This window comes from Silurus aristotelis, assembly GCF_946808225.1.
Source record: "Silurus aristotelis genome assembly, chromosome: 25".
NCBI classification, from domain to species: Eukaryota; Metazoa; Chordata; class Actinopteri; order Siluriformes; family Siluridae; genus Silurus; species Silurus aristotelis.
Window position 1 is genome coordinate 18,306,704 of NC_139598.1, and position 16,456 is coordinate 18,323,159.

The following is a 16,456-nucleotide window of genomic DNA, read 5'->3' on the forward strand; positions in this document are numbered from 1 at the left end:
CTACTCCCCAAATTGCCCTCAGCTTTGTGTGCCTCATTCAGACGACACATGCCATATCAGAATGCCTCTACACTCTACTGGATCTAGCAGAGTGGCTCAAGCTTGAATTCTGGTGTCAAAACTGTAAGAACTCAAATCAGAGGAAAGAGCAGAGACGTAAGATGGTGCTTGGATTTAGAGACAAATATGCATATTTGGGGGCGGCACTGTAGGAGAGGATTACCATTAAGTTGTACTTCCACGCGTCACCACTAGAGGCAGATACACAGTTTACCACTAATGATGAGTTACCTCCGTGACATCACAGTACATCTTCTTCATCAAGAGTATAAAAGGCCAGAACACTGAGCAGCAGCGGTCATTCGACATCACGCAAGCTTCCGAACAGTAGGTCATTCAGCATCGCGCAACCTAACTGCTCTGCTGCTCTTCTGCTCTACTTTGTCTGTGAATTTTTTATGAACATGATGGCCGAGCATCAGTTGAACGCATCGCTGATGATTGAGAATGAGAAGCTCAGGTGTGAGGTGGAGGACCTGAAGACACTGCAGAGCGTGGTGAAGGAGAATCTGGAGCTGCGTTCAAGGCTGGACAGCTTCTCCTTCACCAACCAAACGCTCATGGAGAAAAGCGAGATGAATGCAGGTAGCTTACAGCAGCACATCCCACACTCAGAGACACAAGCCAAACTCATGCAGTATATATTATTTAATATAGCCTTCTGTACACTGGGGTAATCAGGTGCCACTGTGGTCAGTGGGGTCGCCCTGTGACACCGGGATAATCTGTAGATCACTGGTGTCTGGTAATTAAATGCCACTGGGGTAACAAGTTGTCACTGGTGTAATTGGGCTACTGCCTCGAGCCACTGATATCAACTTATCCCAGTGATAATTAGACATCAGTGATGTCACTGGAGTAACTAGTTGTTGGTGATGTCACTGGGGTAACTAGTTGTTGGTGATGTCACTGATGCCACATCATTTTACTTCAGTGACTGAAAACGTAATGGTGTATTTTTCTGCTCCCACCATGTGCTGTTCAGGGAAAAAACCTTATTTCCAGTATGGTGACAGTGTCCTAGAGGAAAGCTCATTCAGAGCAGGTCTCATCACTCCTCATCACACATCGTCTCCTCTCAAGAGCACTCAGAGAAGATCTGCACATCCAGACACCTTGTCCTCAGTCACCTTCTCGTCCTGCAACGCGCTGGAAGGTGAGTTTCATACTGTTGAAGAGTTTTTTACACTAAAACCTAAGCAGAATTGTTGAGATGTTTTCTGAATGGAGCTGCAGGTCCTGAGCGGCTGCTAGGAGAAATCGCCTTCCAGCTGGAGCGCAGGATCCTCTCGCATGTCTTCTACAAACAGACCAGACTGTACGGCTTCACTGTGCAGAACCTACAGGACAAGATCTTACAGGTAAGCTAGCATGGGTTAGCACGGGTTACAGGTGAGCTAGCATGGGTTACAGGGTAATTCACAGGTGAACTAGCATGGGTTACAGGTTAATACACGTGAGCTAGCATGGGTTACGGGCTGATACACGTGAGCTAGCATGGGTTACAGGTTAATACACGTGAGCTAGCATGGGTTACAGGTTAATACACGTGAGCTAGCATTGGTTACAGGTTGATACATGTAAACTAGAATGTGTTACAGGTTAATACACGTGAGCTAGCATGGGTTACAGGTTAATACACGTGAGCAAGCATGTCTTACAGATCAGGATAATGTCCTTGGCAGGTATCGACACATCCTCTGACAGGACAGGTGGACAAGTCGTACAGGTCCGAGCTGACTGAGCGCTACATAGACATCATGGATCGTCTCGCCACTTTGGGCTACAACATGTCGCTCCATCCACCTTTCTCCGAGTTCATCATCAACACATATGGCATCCTGAAGAATCGCCCGGACACACACACGGCTCAAGAGAACGACTACAACAACCTGGACGTCCTGCAGGGTGTGATGGTGGAGACGGCACCGTCCGCTCTGCTGAAGGACCTGCTTGTCCTCCTCAGCTGCCTGTGCTACCTGTCAGAGAAGGACGGAAAGTCTCTAATCCTGTGGTAGCGCTAAGACGTGCACCATCTCACTTATTTCAGTCATTAAACAACCAAGAAACATGAAGTTCAATTTACAACAATTGTTCAGGTGGTTTGATGGTCAAGTTTCTGCAATGTTCTCCCAGAGAAAAGACTCTTCTTGTCTTTCTCAGGTTTCTCAGGTGGTTTTAAAAAATCTTGAAACAAGCTAGGGTTAGGAAGTACTTTATTTATCTACAATTCCACACTATCACCTTCAACATAGTTCCTTTGCACAGCAACACTGCAATTGATCTTCAGGAAGGGGGTGAAGTCCACAGGAGCCAAATCTTGCGAGTAGGGTGGGTGCGGAAGTAGAAGATTAGATGGTCTCAGGAAATGCTAGATATTCAAGGGGTCTTTATTTCAAGTGTGTATGCTAAATCTCATGTGGGTTTCCTCAGGGTTCTCAGGTTTTCTCCCATAATCATACTGGCGGGTTAAAAAAAAAAATACCTCTCAGCACACTGAGAGTCACATTCGAGTCTTTTCACATAAACTGAGGTGATGAAGTGAAGAGTCTTGTGATAAAAATGATCATAGGAACATTAAAGTTATAATAAATCACTACTTTGGATACTGAAGTACATTTGAACTTTTCCTCAAGTGGAAGTTTAAAGGGACACTTTTACTGGAGACTGGATCTCGACTGTAACTACATGGTTTGTGTACTTCAGTCACTAATAGTTTTTGATCAATCATCTCAATTATTTATAATCAATTAAGAGCAATTATAAAGATGAAATGGTCGTTTAGTGTGTGTGTGTGTGTGTGTGTCTGTGAGTGAGTGAGTGAGAGAGAGAGAGAGAGAGAGAGAGAGAGAGAGAGAGTGAGAGAGAGAGAGAGAGAGAGAGAGAGAGAGAGAAAGGACACGTGAAACCAGTCTGGCTCTGCTTCCACCACACCTTCTACACAAGTCGCGGGAACGCGCAAGGGAGCGAGCATGACCTAATACGGTGCTTCCAGAGTGAATGAAACCGCTGGAGAGAGAGGGAGAGAGGGGAGTCGGACTGCAGTCCCGCAGATGATCTCGGAAGAACATCATGGTGATGGCGATGGAAAGCAGCTCGTGCTGAAACGTTCAGGAGCAGCAGCGGAACCGAACCTCGGCCAGGTGAGTAGAGCAGGTAAACCCTCAGCTAGCTCGCTGGCTAACGCCTAGCCATCCCCCGGGTCTGAAACTCAGTTTAGCAGGACGTGGAGGTCGACCACAGCTCACCATAACAATTTAAAATTGATTGGATTTTTGGAATCAATTCAGCGCCTGGGTTTTCCGGTTCCGCTATGACGTCACCGCGGGGTTTTGGTTGTTTTTTTTTTTGCCCAGGATTCGGTCGCTGCAGCATTTCCGGTCCTACAGCCTGCTGACCTGCTTTTTTCTCCTCTCTTCAGATCCGCAGACCTTCTCCAGACAACTCCCCTGCCTCATGGCCCTCTTATCTGATTAACACACATCCCGAATGAAGGTTGGATCAGATTTTAGTGCAGGAAAGGCAGTGTTGCCAGGTGTGTGCTCCAGATCCCCGTCTGAAGATATCCAGCTCATTATGAGCAACTCAAAAAACACAATTCGATCTGCTCAGACTGGTAGAACCGGTGAAGAGCTGGTGAGGAAGCTTCCCCATGATCTTATCTACAAAGAGACATGGACAACAATATCATGCAAGAGAATTGAATCCAATTCTGATTGGTCAGGAGCTCGAGATACTGTCAGTGTGGATCTACACACGTTCTCCAGGTGTCTGCCTGGGGTTTTTTCGGGTTTGCAACCCAGGAACATGTAAGTAAGTGGATTGGATGATATGATCTGATTCACGCAACCTTGGGAGATAAATATAATTTTTTCCGGGGGAAAAATCATTGATCTGGCAACTGTGACTAAGCGTCTTATCAGTGCACCTGTAAAGGTGGGAATGATTCATGTGTTTCTTAACAGGACACAGGGCAGAAAAACATTCCACATCCAACCCAAAAGTCCACACCTTAGATCCAGTGATTGTTCTGAGCACTAACGAGGTTCCGCGGTTGATGAACAGGTGAATCAGAGGAGACGTGGTGTCCTGAGTGCTCATGGTGAAATGTGGACAGATGGTGAAGGCAGGATTACTGGCTTCATGTCCGTTCTCGCCCTCATTTCACCCTGATATCTTGTTCTCTCAAATCAGTCCGAATCGAGATTAAAGTCTGTCGCTGCTCCAGTAAACAAACCTGGTGGATTATTGAGATTTTAATCCTTTTCTCATTTCAGATGTTTTATTTACGTATTATACAATCAAAACAAACCATATATACATGTTTTTAATCCAGTTCAGAATGTAGAAGGAGTAACATATTTATTATAAAACTCCAGACATGCCTCTGTTCTCTCATATAATAAATGAATTGGTGAAGGAAAACATCTGCAGAACTTTAGAGTTTAGACTGGACCGGTGTGTCTTGGAGCATTTTTTTGATATCCCCTTGTTTGATGGTTTTAGGGCGATCACTCGGCCTCAGGCTGGACGTCTGGATGAATAGATCCCTGGTGGACGGGAGATGATCGGACGTGTCCCGAGTTGCTGCATGTCCTTGTTGCGGTGTTGTGAGACGAGGGATGCCTCTGAGAGAATCGCCTTTCCCTAATGTCTTTGTCGGGGCTCTTCACGCCCTGGGATGGGGCCTCATCTTCCCCTGCTTTTGGTTCCTGGACCGACTCATCGCCGTGTGCGTGTCCACGACGCTGGAGCGCAGGAGGAGACGGGAGGAAGAATGCTATCTCCACCCCATCAAGGTCTTTTTTGGCTTCCTGCTCTTCCTCTTCCTGTTTCTGGTCTCGGCGCCGTTCGCGCTGCTGGGTTTCCTGTTGTGGGCGCCTCTTCAGTGGGTGCGTCGTCCCTTCTCTTATATGCAGCGGGAGGCGACCATCAAGATGGAGGACCGGAACGCCGGATGGGAGGAGTCCGGAAAGGTGACGTTTGGGTTTTTATCTGTGAATGTGTGCCTCTTACCCGGAGGACTGGCGCGCTTTAATAACCTGGCGCACACCCAGCAGAGGGCGCTCGCCATCGGGCGCAACATTGTGCAGGGAGTTAGCCGGCCGCATATCCGTATTTTCATCGACTCGCCCAGTAGCAGCGGAGCCTTGACCCCGTCCTCGAGCCTCCAGAACGCAGGCTCCGCCTCCTACAAGATCACTGAGGCCCAGACGCCGGAACCGGAAGGTCCGAAAAATTCATCTCCCAACCAAGAGAAGATTGATCAAGACCCTGAAAGCACCGAAACGTCCACCGGGGGCGTCGGAGAAGGCAATCACACACATGAACTTCAGATGAACGGAGGCCACGTGAAGCCGTCACGGTCCTCACACACGCCTCTGGAGGTGTCGGCTCTGTTTCCAGCCAACGTCGACTTCCTGTGCATGCAGGAAGTGTTTGATAAAAGGGCGGCGACTAAGCTGGCTGAGATCCTGTCTCCGCTGTTTGGTCACATCCTGTATGACGTAGGCGTGTACGCCTGCAGCGCCGGCTCCGGCTTTAAGTTCTTCAACAGCGGCTTGTTGGTGGCCAGTCGCTACCCGGTGATGGAGGCGCAGTACCGCTGTTTCCTCAACGCCCGAGGAGAAGACGCTCTCGCCTCTAAGGGCCTCCTCTCTCTAAAGGTAAAGGTGAAACCGCTAACTCCTCCTCTTCCTCATTCAGGACACTAAAAGGCCAAAAGTTTTTGGACACCTGCCTATAAGATTGCCATGTCCTTCATTTTTAAACATCTCATTCCACATTGAGTCTCCATTCTCCTGTTATATTAACCTCCACTCTTCAGGGAAGATATTCCACTAGATTCTGGAGTGTGCCTGGAGACCTACATGGGTATTAGTAAAATCAAGTACTGATGTAGGTGAGGTGAGGAGGCCTGGGTTGTTCAATAGGGTTTGGAGCTCCATAGCAGGAGATCTTCCCCAGCTTTCAACCAATGGAAAGTAGATCTTCATTAAACTGTCCTGCTGGAACAGGTTTTGGGTCTCATAGTTCTATTGAAGGAAACATTTCATATACGATCGTGTGCCTGTGACTTTGTGGAACAGTCTGAGGAGGAAACACATATGGGTGGAAAAGTCAGATGTCCCAATACTTTTGGTGTATTTTGCGTTCCTCATGAAGACACTCTGATCAGCGAGTTTTCATTTACGTGTTATTTATAAAGTATTTTTTCTGTGTCCAATGAAGCGAAACGTGTTTATGGTTCATTTCATACCAGGTTCAAACAGGATTACAGAAGGGAGAGAAGAAGATGGTCGGGTTTATTAACTGCACTCATCTTCACGCTCCAGAAGGTACAAATGTTTTATGTCTTTTCTAAAAAGTATCTAAAAAGTTAATGAGCTGGTGAGACGAGGAGATTGGGAGATAAAAAGATGAAGAGATAGGGAGATAAAAAGATGGTGAGATGAAGAGATGGGGAGATGACGAAATGAAGAGGGATTTTGAGACGAGGAGATGGTGAGATGAGGAGATGGTGAGATGAGGAGATAAAGAGGGATGGTGAGATGGTAAGACAGGGAGATGGGGAGATGGGGAGATGGTGAGATGAGGAGATGAAGAGGGATGGTGAGATGGTAAGACAGGGAGATGGTGAGATGGGGAGATGGTGAGATGAGGAGATGAAGAGGGATGGTGAGATGGTAAGACAGGGAGATGGTGAGATGAGGAAATGAAGAGGGATGGTGAGATGGTAAGACAGGGAGATGGTGAGATGAGGAGATGAAGAGGGATGGTGAGATGGTAAGACAGGGAGATGGTGAGATGAGGAGATGAAGAGGGATGGTGAGATGGTAAGACAGGGAGATGGTGAGATGAGGAGATGAAGAGGGATGGTGAGATGGTAAGACGGGGAGATGGTGAGATGAGGAGATGAAGAGGGATGGTGAGATGGTAAGACGGGGAGATGGTGAGATTAGGAGATGAAGAGGGATGGTGAGATGGTAAGACGGAGAGATGGTGAGATGAGGAAATGAAGAGGGATGGTGAGATGGTAAGACGGAGAGATGGTGAGATGAGGAGATGAAGAGGGATGGTGAGATGGTAAGACGGGGAGATGGTGAGATGAGGAGATGAAGAGGGATGGTGAGATGGTAAGACGGGGAGATGGTGAGATTAGGAGATGAAGAGGGATGGTGAGATGGTAAGACGGAGAGATGGTGAGATGAGGAGATGAAGAGGGATGGTGAGATGGTAAGACGGGGAGATGGTGAGATGAGGAGATGAAGAGGGATGGTGAGATGGTAAGACGGGGAGATGGTGAGATTAGGAGATGAAGAGGGATGGTGAGATGGTAAGACGGAGAGATGGTGAGATGAGGAAATGAAGAGGGATGGTGAGATGGTAAGACGGAGAGATGGTGAGATGAGGAGATGAAGAGGGATGGTGAGATGGTAAGACGGGGAGATGGTGAGATGAGGAGATGAAGAGGGATGGTGAGATGGTAAGACGGAGAGATGGTGAGATTAGGCGATGAAGAGGGATGGTGAGATGGTAAGACGGAGAGATGGTGAGATGAGGAGATGAAGAGGGATGGTGAGATGGTAAGACGGAGAGATGGTGAGATGAGGAGATGAAGAGGGATGGTGAGATGGTAAGACGGGGAGATGGTGAGATGAGGAGATGAAGAGGGATGGTGAGATGGTAAGACGGAGAGATGGTGAGATGAAGAAATGAAGAGGGATGGTGAGATGGTAAGACGGAGAGATGGTGAGATGAGGAGATGAAGAGGGATGGTGAGATGGTAAGACGGGGAGATGGTGAGATGAGGAGATGAAGAGGGATGGTGAGATGGTAAGACGGGGAGATGGTGAGATGAGGAGATGAAGAGGGATGGTGAGATGGTAAGACGGGGAGATGGAAATACATGCTGTTGTTTTTTATTCTCCTGGTTTAGGAGATGGAGAGATCCGGTGTGAGCAGCTGGACATGATCACTAATTGGATCAGGGAGTTCCAGAGCACAAGCAGGGAGCAGAACGAGGTGGTGATGTTCGACGTGCTCTGTGGAGATTTCAACTTCGACAACTGCTCTCCAGGTACGAGACCAAATTAATATTTTTTTATTTTATTCGATATTTGTATATTAATAAATTCTGCAATTCAATCAACAAATCTTTTTTTTTATTAAAATATTTGTGTTAGATTTATTTTATCTTTGCATTTTTATTAATAATAATAATCTTTATAATCATTAGTATTTATTTATTTTTGCTTAGATGATGATCTGGAGCAGAAACACACTCTGTTTAACGAATACACAGATCCGTGCAGAGCTGCAGCAGGTCGAGAGAAACCTCAGGCTATAGGTACACACACACACACACACACACACACACACACACACACACACACACACAGCTGATTGATCAGAAGGTGTTGATTCAGCAGCTCTGACAGTGTCACTGGTTTATATTAATATCAATACCCCAGATTTAAAGAACATTACTTTAACGTTACTCTTTTTGTCCATTTATTGTTATATTGTTACAGTTACGTAACGTGACGTCAGGTACCGTTTTTTTTTTCTTCCTGTCTGCTTCACAGGCACTTTGTTACAGCAGCCCACGTTATACGATGAGGACGTGAACAGTCCAGACAACCTGCAGAGGTCAACCTCATTTACATACATGAACTCATGAACTCGTTAACTCATTACTTAATCAACGAATCAATTCATTAACTACGAGGAAATGAATCTGTTTCGGTTATAAATGAGATTTTTTGCTTTATGAATGATTATTACATGGCTACATGATAATAATTAAACAAAAAGAATTGAAACAGCTTTATAATAAAACAAATGAGTCGGCACCAAAATTATTGGCACCCCTGGTGTAAGAAAAAAGGAAAAGAAAAGCTGTAAGTACGAGTGGAATCTAATATTTAAATGATTAAACCTGATTCTGAGAAAATGTATAATATGTTACATTTTGCCTAAAAAAAAAAACACAGTTTATCATAATTGTTGAAAAACACATGTTCTTGTACGCCCGTGTGAGATGAGCGAGGAATCTGAGAAGGTTTCAGATAACACCTCCACTCCCGAGATCTATAACCTCCATTAAACCCGGGTGCCAATACTTTTGAAGTCATAAGAAAAAGTCTAAAGATTTTGAAAATAATTGATGTTATAACTCCTGCAGGACTTTGGAAAATGAAGATTTGCGTAAACTGTTCCTGGCACCTCCCGTACCCCGGGGAGACACCCCTCTGGTGTACCCTGAGCCTGGGGAGGTCTGGGTGGGCCGCCGCATCGACTACCTCCTCTACAGAGAGAGCTCTCTGACCGACCACTGGCACACTGTGAGACGTTACAGAACACACACACACACACACACACACACACACACGCACACACACACACACACACACAGATCTTGATAGTTGTTTCTCTGTGTTCCTGCAGGAGGTGGACGAGCTCACACACGTCACACAGCTGGCCACTCTGACTGACCACATCCCCATCAGCATGAGAATCCGCATCACACACACTCCCTAACTCACACACACACACACACACTTCCACACATTCCCTAACTCACACACACACACACTCACACACACATACACAGACACACACACACTCCCTAACTCACACACACAAGCAGGAGCATATATGCATATACGCTCACACACACACACACACACACACACACACACACACACACACACACACACACACTCTGTAACTCATGCACATGAGCATGGACATATAAACAGACTCACACACACACACACACACACACACACACACACACACACACTCCCTAGCTCACACACATAAACAGGAGCATATATGCACATACACTCTCACACACAAACACACACACAATGTAACTAATGGACATATAAACACACACATACACGAGCAGGAGCATATATGCACACGTACACACACACGTACACACACACGTACACACACACATACACACACACACACACACACACACAATCTGTAACTCATACACATGAGCATGAACACACATACACACACACTCTATGTAACTCATCTCACTCTCATACACATTTGCATTCACACTCATTCAAATTTACATATACAAACAGACACACACACACACACACCTGTGATTCAGGACAGTATGAATGAAATACAGAATTCTGTTCTGTGCCAATATTTTATAAACCATGAAATAAATCTATTATCTCTCTCTCCCTTCCTCACTATTATAAACCCCCCCCCTCTCCCCCACCAGTAAACTACATGCTTGATTGATTATATCTCTCATACTCGTGCATGTTATTGATCTAAATCTATTTTAATAAAAGCAACAGTTTTGTAATGATTTTGTATGATATGAAACTGTTACATTACAATAGTGGTGTTGAAATAAATCGTTTCTATCATGTATCTTGATGCAGATGTGGACGATTCGCAGTAATGGACCATAATCGATTATAGCCTACTGATGTCATTCGTGGCACATGTGCTTGTGGCCGGAGGCAAAAAAACACAAAACAACTTGTATGTTAAGAATCTCGAGATCTTGGCATATTCTGCTTTTATGAACAAAACTGCGTCAGCACAAATTGGACACATGATGTGTGTGAAGCCTACAAACACACAAATATTATATGTAGGTAAAAACACTAACTTAAAAATAAAGCAAACAATATCAACTTTTATAATATCAACTCTTGTATTCATTAATGAGAATGTAGCAGTAATATAAAAAATTGAGGATGAGACTCATCATGATGATGAAATCGAATCGAATTGAGAAACCAGTGAAGATTTACATCTAAAATACAAATATTTGAGTTATATATTTTTTATTTATAGATATTTGCATTAAATCTATTTTTTATTTATTTATTATTTAGCTTCACTTTTTAATGAATGTCAATACATGATCCAAAATATTCTTATTAAATGTTTTAAAAAAAAAAATTTAATGTAAAAACAAAATGCCTTTTCCTGTCTAGACGATGTCTGTGTTTGACTGGTTTCCATGGCAACAGCGATTTATTTAAATATTCTCCTGATCAATGAATCGCTGTTGTTATGGCAACCAGTCAGACACAGACGTCGTCTAGAAAATGCTCCCAGTCTGTTAATTTTTTTTTATGTCTGATATAAATTAATCCAATCTAATCTAATCCGACTGTTGCATCTTTTCCAGGATTACTTTCGCTTTAAAAAAAACTTTTATTTTTAAAATATAATAATAAATCTGACAACATCCGGTTTCCGGTTAGACGACGCTTTCATAACAAAGATGGCGGAGATGGAGGAGGTTGGAGTGTATTTCGTGGTGAACAACATTCCGGTGAAATTTCGCTCCGCTGATCTGAGAAATTATTTCAGCCAGTTTATAGAAAGCGAAGGATTCTTGTGTTTCCATTACCGACACCGACCGGAAGTGAAAAGAAACACGGAGGAAGAAGAAGAAAAGGCCGAGAGACAGACGGAGGAGGAGGAGGAGGGTGAAGGTGAAGAGGAGGAAAAGAAGAAGAAGAGTGAGATTAAGGCTGAAGCTTCGTGTTGTTGTGTGATTTTGGTGAAGAAAAGTGAAGCCGAGCGCTTTGTAAAGATGTACAGCGGAAATCAGTGGATCGACTCGAAGGGAAACTGGTTAATAAAACGCTGCCTGATCCGGAGGGTTAAAGTGTGCGATCACCCCGGTGAGTCTCCATCCAGGGTTCCAGGGTTCCGTCTCTATCCAGGGTTCCGTCTCCATCCAGGGTTCCAGGGTTCCGTCTCCATCCAGGGTTCCAGGGTTCCGTCTCCATCCAGGGTTCCAGGGTTCCGTCTCCATCCAGGGTTCCAGGGTTCCGTCTCTATTCAGGGTTCCGTCTCCATCCAGGGTTCCAGGGTCCCGTCTCTATTCAGGGTTCCGTCTCCATCCAGGGTTCCAGGGTTCCGTCTCTATTCAGGGTTCCGTCTCCATCCAGGGTTCCAGGGTTCCGTCTCTATTCAGGGTTCCGTCTCCATCCAGGGTTCCAGGGTTCCGTCTCCATCCAGGGTTCCAGGGTTCCGTCTCTATTCAGGGTTCCGTCTCTATTCAGGGTTCCGTCTCCATCCAGGGTTCCAGGGTTCCGTCTCTATTCAGGGTTCCGTCTCCATCCAGGGTTCCAGGGTTCCGTCTCTATTCAGGGTTCCGTCTCCATCCAGGGTTCCAGGGTTCCGTCTCTATTCAGGGTTCCGTCTCTATTCAGGGTTCCGTCTCTATTCAGGGTTCCGTCTCCATCCAGGGTTCCAGGGTTCCGTCTCTATTCAGGGTTCCGTCTCCATCCAGGGTTCCGTCTCTATTCAGGGTTCCGTCTCCTTCCAGGGTTCCGTCTCCATCCAGGGTTCCAGGGTTCCGTCTCTATTCAGGGTTCCGTCTCCATCCAGGGTTCCGTCTCCATCCAGGGTTCCGTCTCTATCCAGGGTTCCGTCTTCAACACTTTAAAGGGAGAATCAGTTTGTTGTATATCAGTGTGTTCCTGTAATCATCTAACAATCCCGAACACACAATCCACAAACTGGCATTTGGGAAACGAAACTTCCCAGTTTTCTTTATTGTTGTTTTTCCTGCCCGGAAATTAGGCCCCGCACCAAACTGATAATCATCTGTCAATCAAAAGAAAAAAAAAGCAATTTTACTTCGTCACCATAAAAGAAAATGAAAATCAACTGCATTGATAAAAAAAACTTATAAAAATTCTAATAATTAAACTATCAATATTATAAATATATAAAAAAAGGGATTTTACAAATGTTACTGTTGATAAAAAGAAGTTTAAATCCGTGTTTTATTGATGTTTTTCCATGCAGACTCGGACGCTTTTCCATATAAGACGAAGGCGGAGCTAAGGCGTCACACGGCGCACACGGAGCGTTTCACCGCATCCGATCTCCGCGCCCTGCCTGAGCTGACTCCGCCCGCTCTGATGGCCGCGGGGAACGTCGGCACTCCGGTCAGCGTGTTCCTGAAACTCATCCAATCCTGCCGCTTTCCTCCGCGCCTCATCCGCAAACTCGGCCTCACCTTCCCCAAGACGGGGTCGAACCGTCGCTACGGCAACGTCCCCTACCACTATAAAACCGCGGTGGTGGCGGCGAGCGAGGAGAGCGTGTTCACTGCGGGAGGGGTGGAAATCTGCGGCCCAGGGGGCGTCGCTCCGCCCAAGGACACGGAGGAGATGATAGGCAAGACACTGTGGAAAAAAGACCGGCCAATCAGAGAGGACTGTCAGGAGATGGGGGCGGAACAAGAGGAGGAAGAGGAGGAGTCAGGACCAGATGATGTGAGTCTTTACACACAGAGATGTAAATATTATCAGACACAAGACATGCGCGTGTGTGTCTCTGCAGGTGTGTGTGTGTGTGTGTGTGTGTGTGTGTGTGTGTCTCTCTCTCTCCAAGGTGTGTGTGTGTCTTTCTCTTGAGAGGTTTGCTTCCAGATGTGTGTATCCAGATATTTGTGTGTGTGTGAGACAGTAACATTTCTCCTAATCTATACACCATGTGTGTGTGTGTCAGGACGATGACCGGTGTGAGGAATGGGAGCGTCACGAGGCTCTGCACGAGGATGTGACGTCTCAGGAGAGAAGTAAAGAGCGTCTGTACGAGGAGGAGATCGAGCTGAAGTGGGAGAAAGGAGGATCAGGCCTGGTGTTCTACACCGACGCTCAGTACTGGCAGGAGGAGGAGGAGGGGGGTAAGTGTCCACCCCAACATCAGCACTCACATCTGCACTCACGCCTCATACACACTCCAGGCTCAACCCTCACTTTAAAGAAAAAAACTGATGTATAATTGTCTTGTATTCGTTTGTTAATCGAAGTTTGTTTATTTTTTTTTTTCGTAGATTTTGACGAGCAGACGGCAGACGACTGGGACGTCGACATGAGCGTCTACTACGATAAAGGTAACTCCGACTCGTTCCATACAGCTTCATCCGTGTCTGGTGTACGCTCAGACGGCATGTAGATAACTGGTCTTGTTCATTCGCTGCCCATCAGACGGAGGAGACATGGACTCCAGGGACTACGTACGCATGCGGTACGAGAAGCGACTGAGGGACGGAGTGGAGCGTCCGGAGAGCAGCCAACAAAAAATCGGCACCTTCGAGAAATTCACCAAGGTATGAAGGTTTCAGTGTGAGGTTTATTTATCAGTTTAATAAAATAAAGCTAAAGCAGAATTGTGGTCAGGAGCTCATGAAGTTTTTCAGATGTGTGTAACATGTGGTCAGTCAAAGATACTGTGATTATTATGGATGAACTCAAATCCAAGGATTCAAGACAGTGACTGAAATCAAGTCATACACTTCTGATGCACATTGAAAGGGGCGGGGCTTACGTCTGAGTGTAATAACGTGTGTTTGGATCTATATGCTGTACAAGCTGTTACTGTAATGCTGTGTGTGTGTGTGTGTTGTAGGGAGTGGGGCGGCGTGTGATGGAGAAACAGGGCTGGAAAGACGGCGATGGACTCGGACACTCTCGCTCAGGGATTCCCGAGGCTTTAGAGAACGAAGGACAGCATCCCAACTGTAAACGAGGCTTCGGGTGAGAGTGCATTTCTGTCACATAAACACATTTCCATTCGATTAGATTAGATTAGATTAGATCATGCATCTGAGCAGATATGGGGTTAAGGGCCTTGATCAGGGGCCCAGGAGTGGCAGCTTGGTGCGGTTGGGATTTGAGCCCAAGACCTTCAGATCCAAAATCCAATGCCTTAACCACTAAGCTTTGTCCTTTTTCAAAAAACGACATTCTCATTGACACTCGTTTTTTTTTTCTTTCTTAGGTACCACGGTGAAAAACTCTGCTCTTTCCAACCTTTGAAAAAACCTCGACCTGATTTTCACATATCCACCGTTTACGACCAGCCGAAAGACATGGACCTCGGCGACACGCTCCTCCGCCGGCAACCAAACACCAGCATGAAACACACACACTGGCATCTGGTGGAACGAACAGAACCACAAACTTTATAACCTTTTACTGTGTGTGTGTGTGTGTATGTGTGTGTGTGTGTTTAAGTAGATCTTGGATTTGATGTTCCCTTGTTTTAAAGGGTGCCAATATATTTGTTACATTATTTTCTGACTCGAGTTTATTAATGTATTGGAAAAAAAAAAGAAAAAAAAATCGAATTTCTTCTTCTCGGTTCACCAGAAAGAGTCGACTCTTTTTATGAAAAGATTTAAAATCATGATCATTTTAATAACATTGGGATTATTTTGATTGATCTTGTGAAAATGTGTTTAATAAAATCTTCACTATTATTGAGACTTTTTGTGTTGCTCGATTTTTATAAAAAAAAAAATCTTATGATTAAAAATATATTAGACATTGTACATATATGCTCAAAAGTTTGTGGACACCCGACCATGAGATTACTATGTGCTTCTTTTTGAACATTTCACATTGAATCTCCATTTGCTTTTATAATAAGCTTCACTCTTCTGGGAAGATGTTCCACTAGATTTTGTGGAGATTCATTCATCCACAAGGGTGTTAGAAAAATCAGGTAGTGATGTAGGTGAGGTGAGGAGACCTGAGGTGCAGTCAGTGTTTACATTCATCCCAAACGTATTCAAGAGGGTCAAAGCTCTATAACAGGAGATCTTTCACAGCTTCCAATCCATGTGACTCATATCTTCATAGCTATAAACTATACAACACTTACAAATGCTCATATCTGACTTAATAAATAATAAAATAAATATCTTCATGGAGCTGGTTTTTGTCCTGCTGGAACACGATTGGATCTCGTTGTTCAAGTGAAGGAACAGTTTTCTATAATGAAGGTAATTTGTGTGACTGACTTTGTGAAGAACTTCCACACGGCTGGTGAAGAAAAAAAAAAGCCGAATACTTTTGGCCGCTACACGGTGTCTAGACGTCTCTGATGTCAGACTGTTGCACTGAGCGCCACGTCACGGTGGGCGGGGCTTCAGAGGATTCAAGATGGCGACCACCTACAGCAGCTTCAGTTTGTAAGTCTTCACTTTCACCCTGTCACTGGCGCTTCCTGCTCCACAACCGCAGGCATGAAATCTGGGCATTTGTTTTTATAGTATATTCGAGAAACTCGGCGTCGTTCTGGGGATGATAGAACGCCAGATGTTTCCTCCTGGAACGCTGTAGAAGCTGTGCTAACGAGAAGCCCATGCTGTTAGAGCAGAGAGAAGCTTCTGGGTCAGAACAGAACCATCTCACACCATCAGCACCAGCCGGACTCGAGTTTACCCCGAAACTGCTCGGTGGTAAACATGTGGCTCTCAGGGAAGCTCCTGAAGTCCATAAGTCAATCTTGGAGGTTCTTCTACAACACACAAGTTTCTGTTCTTGTGCTGATTTAAATAAACCAAATGTTGAGCGGTCACGTGATG

General features: G+C 45.3%; 4 protein-coding genes across 6 annotated transcripts in view; all 4 read left to right on the plus strand.

Annotated features, from left to right (window-relative positions):
• The first annotated feature begins 456 nt into the window (after nt 1–456).
• LOC310720083 (speriolin-like protein) lies at nt 457–2,399 on the plus strand. The gene is made up of 4 exons (XM_083530409.1): nt 457–645; nt 1,046–1,216; nt 1,297–1,421; nt 1,746–2,399. Exons 1-4 carry the CDS (start codon nt 459–461, stop codon nt 2,076–2,078), a joined length of 816 nt encoding a protein of 271 aa, XP_083386535.1. The 5' UTR covers nt 457–458; the 3' UTR covers nt 2,079–2,399.
• A 571-nt stretch (nt 2,400–2,970) lies between these two features.
• On the plus strand, nt 2,971–10,408 carry smpd5 (sphingomyelin phosphodiesterase 5). Of its 3 annotated transcripts, none has more exons than XM_083529574.1 (8): nt 2,971–3,203; nt 4,567–5,726; nt 6,323–6,398; nt 8,000–8,140; nt 8,321–8,410; nt 8,649–8,712; nt 9,248–9,407; nt 9,511–10,408. In XM_083529574.1, exons 2-8 carry the CDS (start codon nt 4,683–4,685, stop codon nt 9,601–9,603), a joined length of 1,668 nt encoding a protein of 555 aa, XP_083385700.1. In that variant the 5' UTR covers nt 2,971–3,203; nt 4,567–4,682; the 3' UTR covers nt 9,604–10,408. The 3 variants fall into 3 exon arrangements, with proteins under 3 accessions (XP_083385700.1, XP_083385701.1, XP_083385702.1); XM_083529575.1 differs by having other exon boundaries at nt 3,080–3,216; XM_083529576.1 differs by lacking the exon at nt 2,971–3,203 and adding an exon at nt 3,369–3,869.
• A 901-nt stretch (nt 10,409–11,309) lies between these two features.
• On the plus strand, nt 11,310–15,352 carry gpatch3 (G patch domain containing 3). The gene is made up of 7 exons (XM_083529591.1): nt 11,310–11,747; nt 12,883–13,355; nt 13,591–13,768; nt 13,919–13,978; nt 14,073–14,194; nt 14,494–14,621; nt 14,866–15,352. The coding sequence occupies exons 1-7, from the start codon at nt 11,342–11,344 to the stop codon at nt 15,053–15,055; spliced, it is 1,557 nt and encodes a 518-aa protein (XP_083385717.1). The 5' UTR covers nt 11,310–11,341; the 3' UTR covers nt 15,056–15,352.
• A 613-nt stretch (nt 15,353–15,965) lies between these two features.
• sacm1lb (SAC1 like phosphatidylinositide phosphatase b) overlaps nt 15,966–16,456 on the plus strand; it is a 10,987-nt gene continuing 10,496 nt past the window's right edge. Inside the window, exon 1 of the mRNA XM_083529751.1 lies at nt 15,966–16,060. Within this exon, the coding sequence (XP_083385877.1) occupies nt 16,032–16,060 (29 nt within the window). The 5' untranslated portion in view covers nt 15,966–16,031. The remainder of the gene's footprint in view (nt 16,061–16,456) is intronic.

Coding starts and splice junctions, on each gene's coding strand:
- LOC310720083 (XM_083530409.1), top strand. CDS start 459: ATGAACATGATGGCCGAGCATCAGTTGAACGCATCGCTGATGATTGAG. Junction 646..1,045: donor GAAAAGCGAGATGAATGCAG/GTAGCTTACAGC, acceptor TGTGCTGTTCAG/GGAAAAAACCTTATTTCCAG. Junction 1,422..1,745: donor TACAGGACAAGATCTTACAG/GTAAGCTAGCAT, acceptor TGTCCTTGGCAG/GTATCGACACATCCTCTGAC.
- smpd5 (XM_083529574.1), top strand. CDS start 4,683: ATGCCTCTGAGAGAATCGCCTTTCCCTAATGTCTTTGTCGGGGCTCTT. Junction 6,399..7,999: donor TCATCTTCACGCTCCAGAAG/GTACAAATGTTT, acceptor CTCCTGGTTTAG/GAGATGGAGAGATCCGGTGT. Junction 8,713..9,247: donor AGTCCAGACAACCTGCAGAG/GTCAACCTCATT, acceptor TAACTCCTGCAG/GACTTTGGAAAATGAAGATT.
- gpatch3 (XM_083529591.1), top strand. CDS start 11,342: ATGGCGGAGATGGAGGAGGTTGGAGTGTATTTCGTGGTGAACAACATT. Junction 13,356..13,590: donor AGGAGTCAGGACCAGATGAT/GTGAGTCTTTAC, acceptor TGTGTGTGTCAG/GACGATGACCGGTGTGAGGA. Junction 13,769..13,918: donor GCAGGAGGAGGAGGAGGGGG/GTAAGTGTCCAC, acceptor TTTTTTTCGTAG/ATTTTGACGAGCAGACGGCA.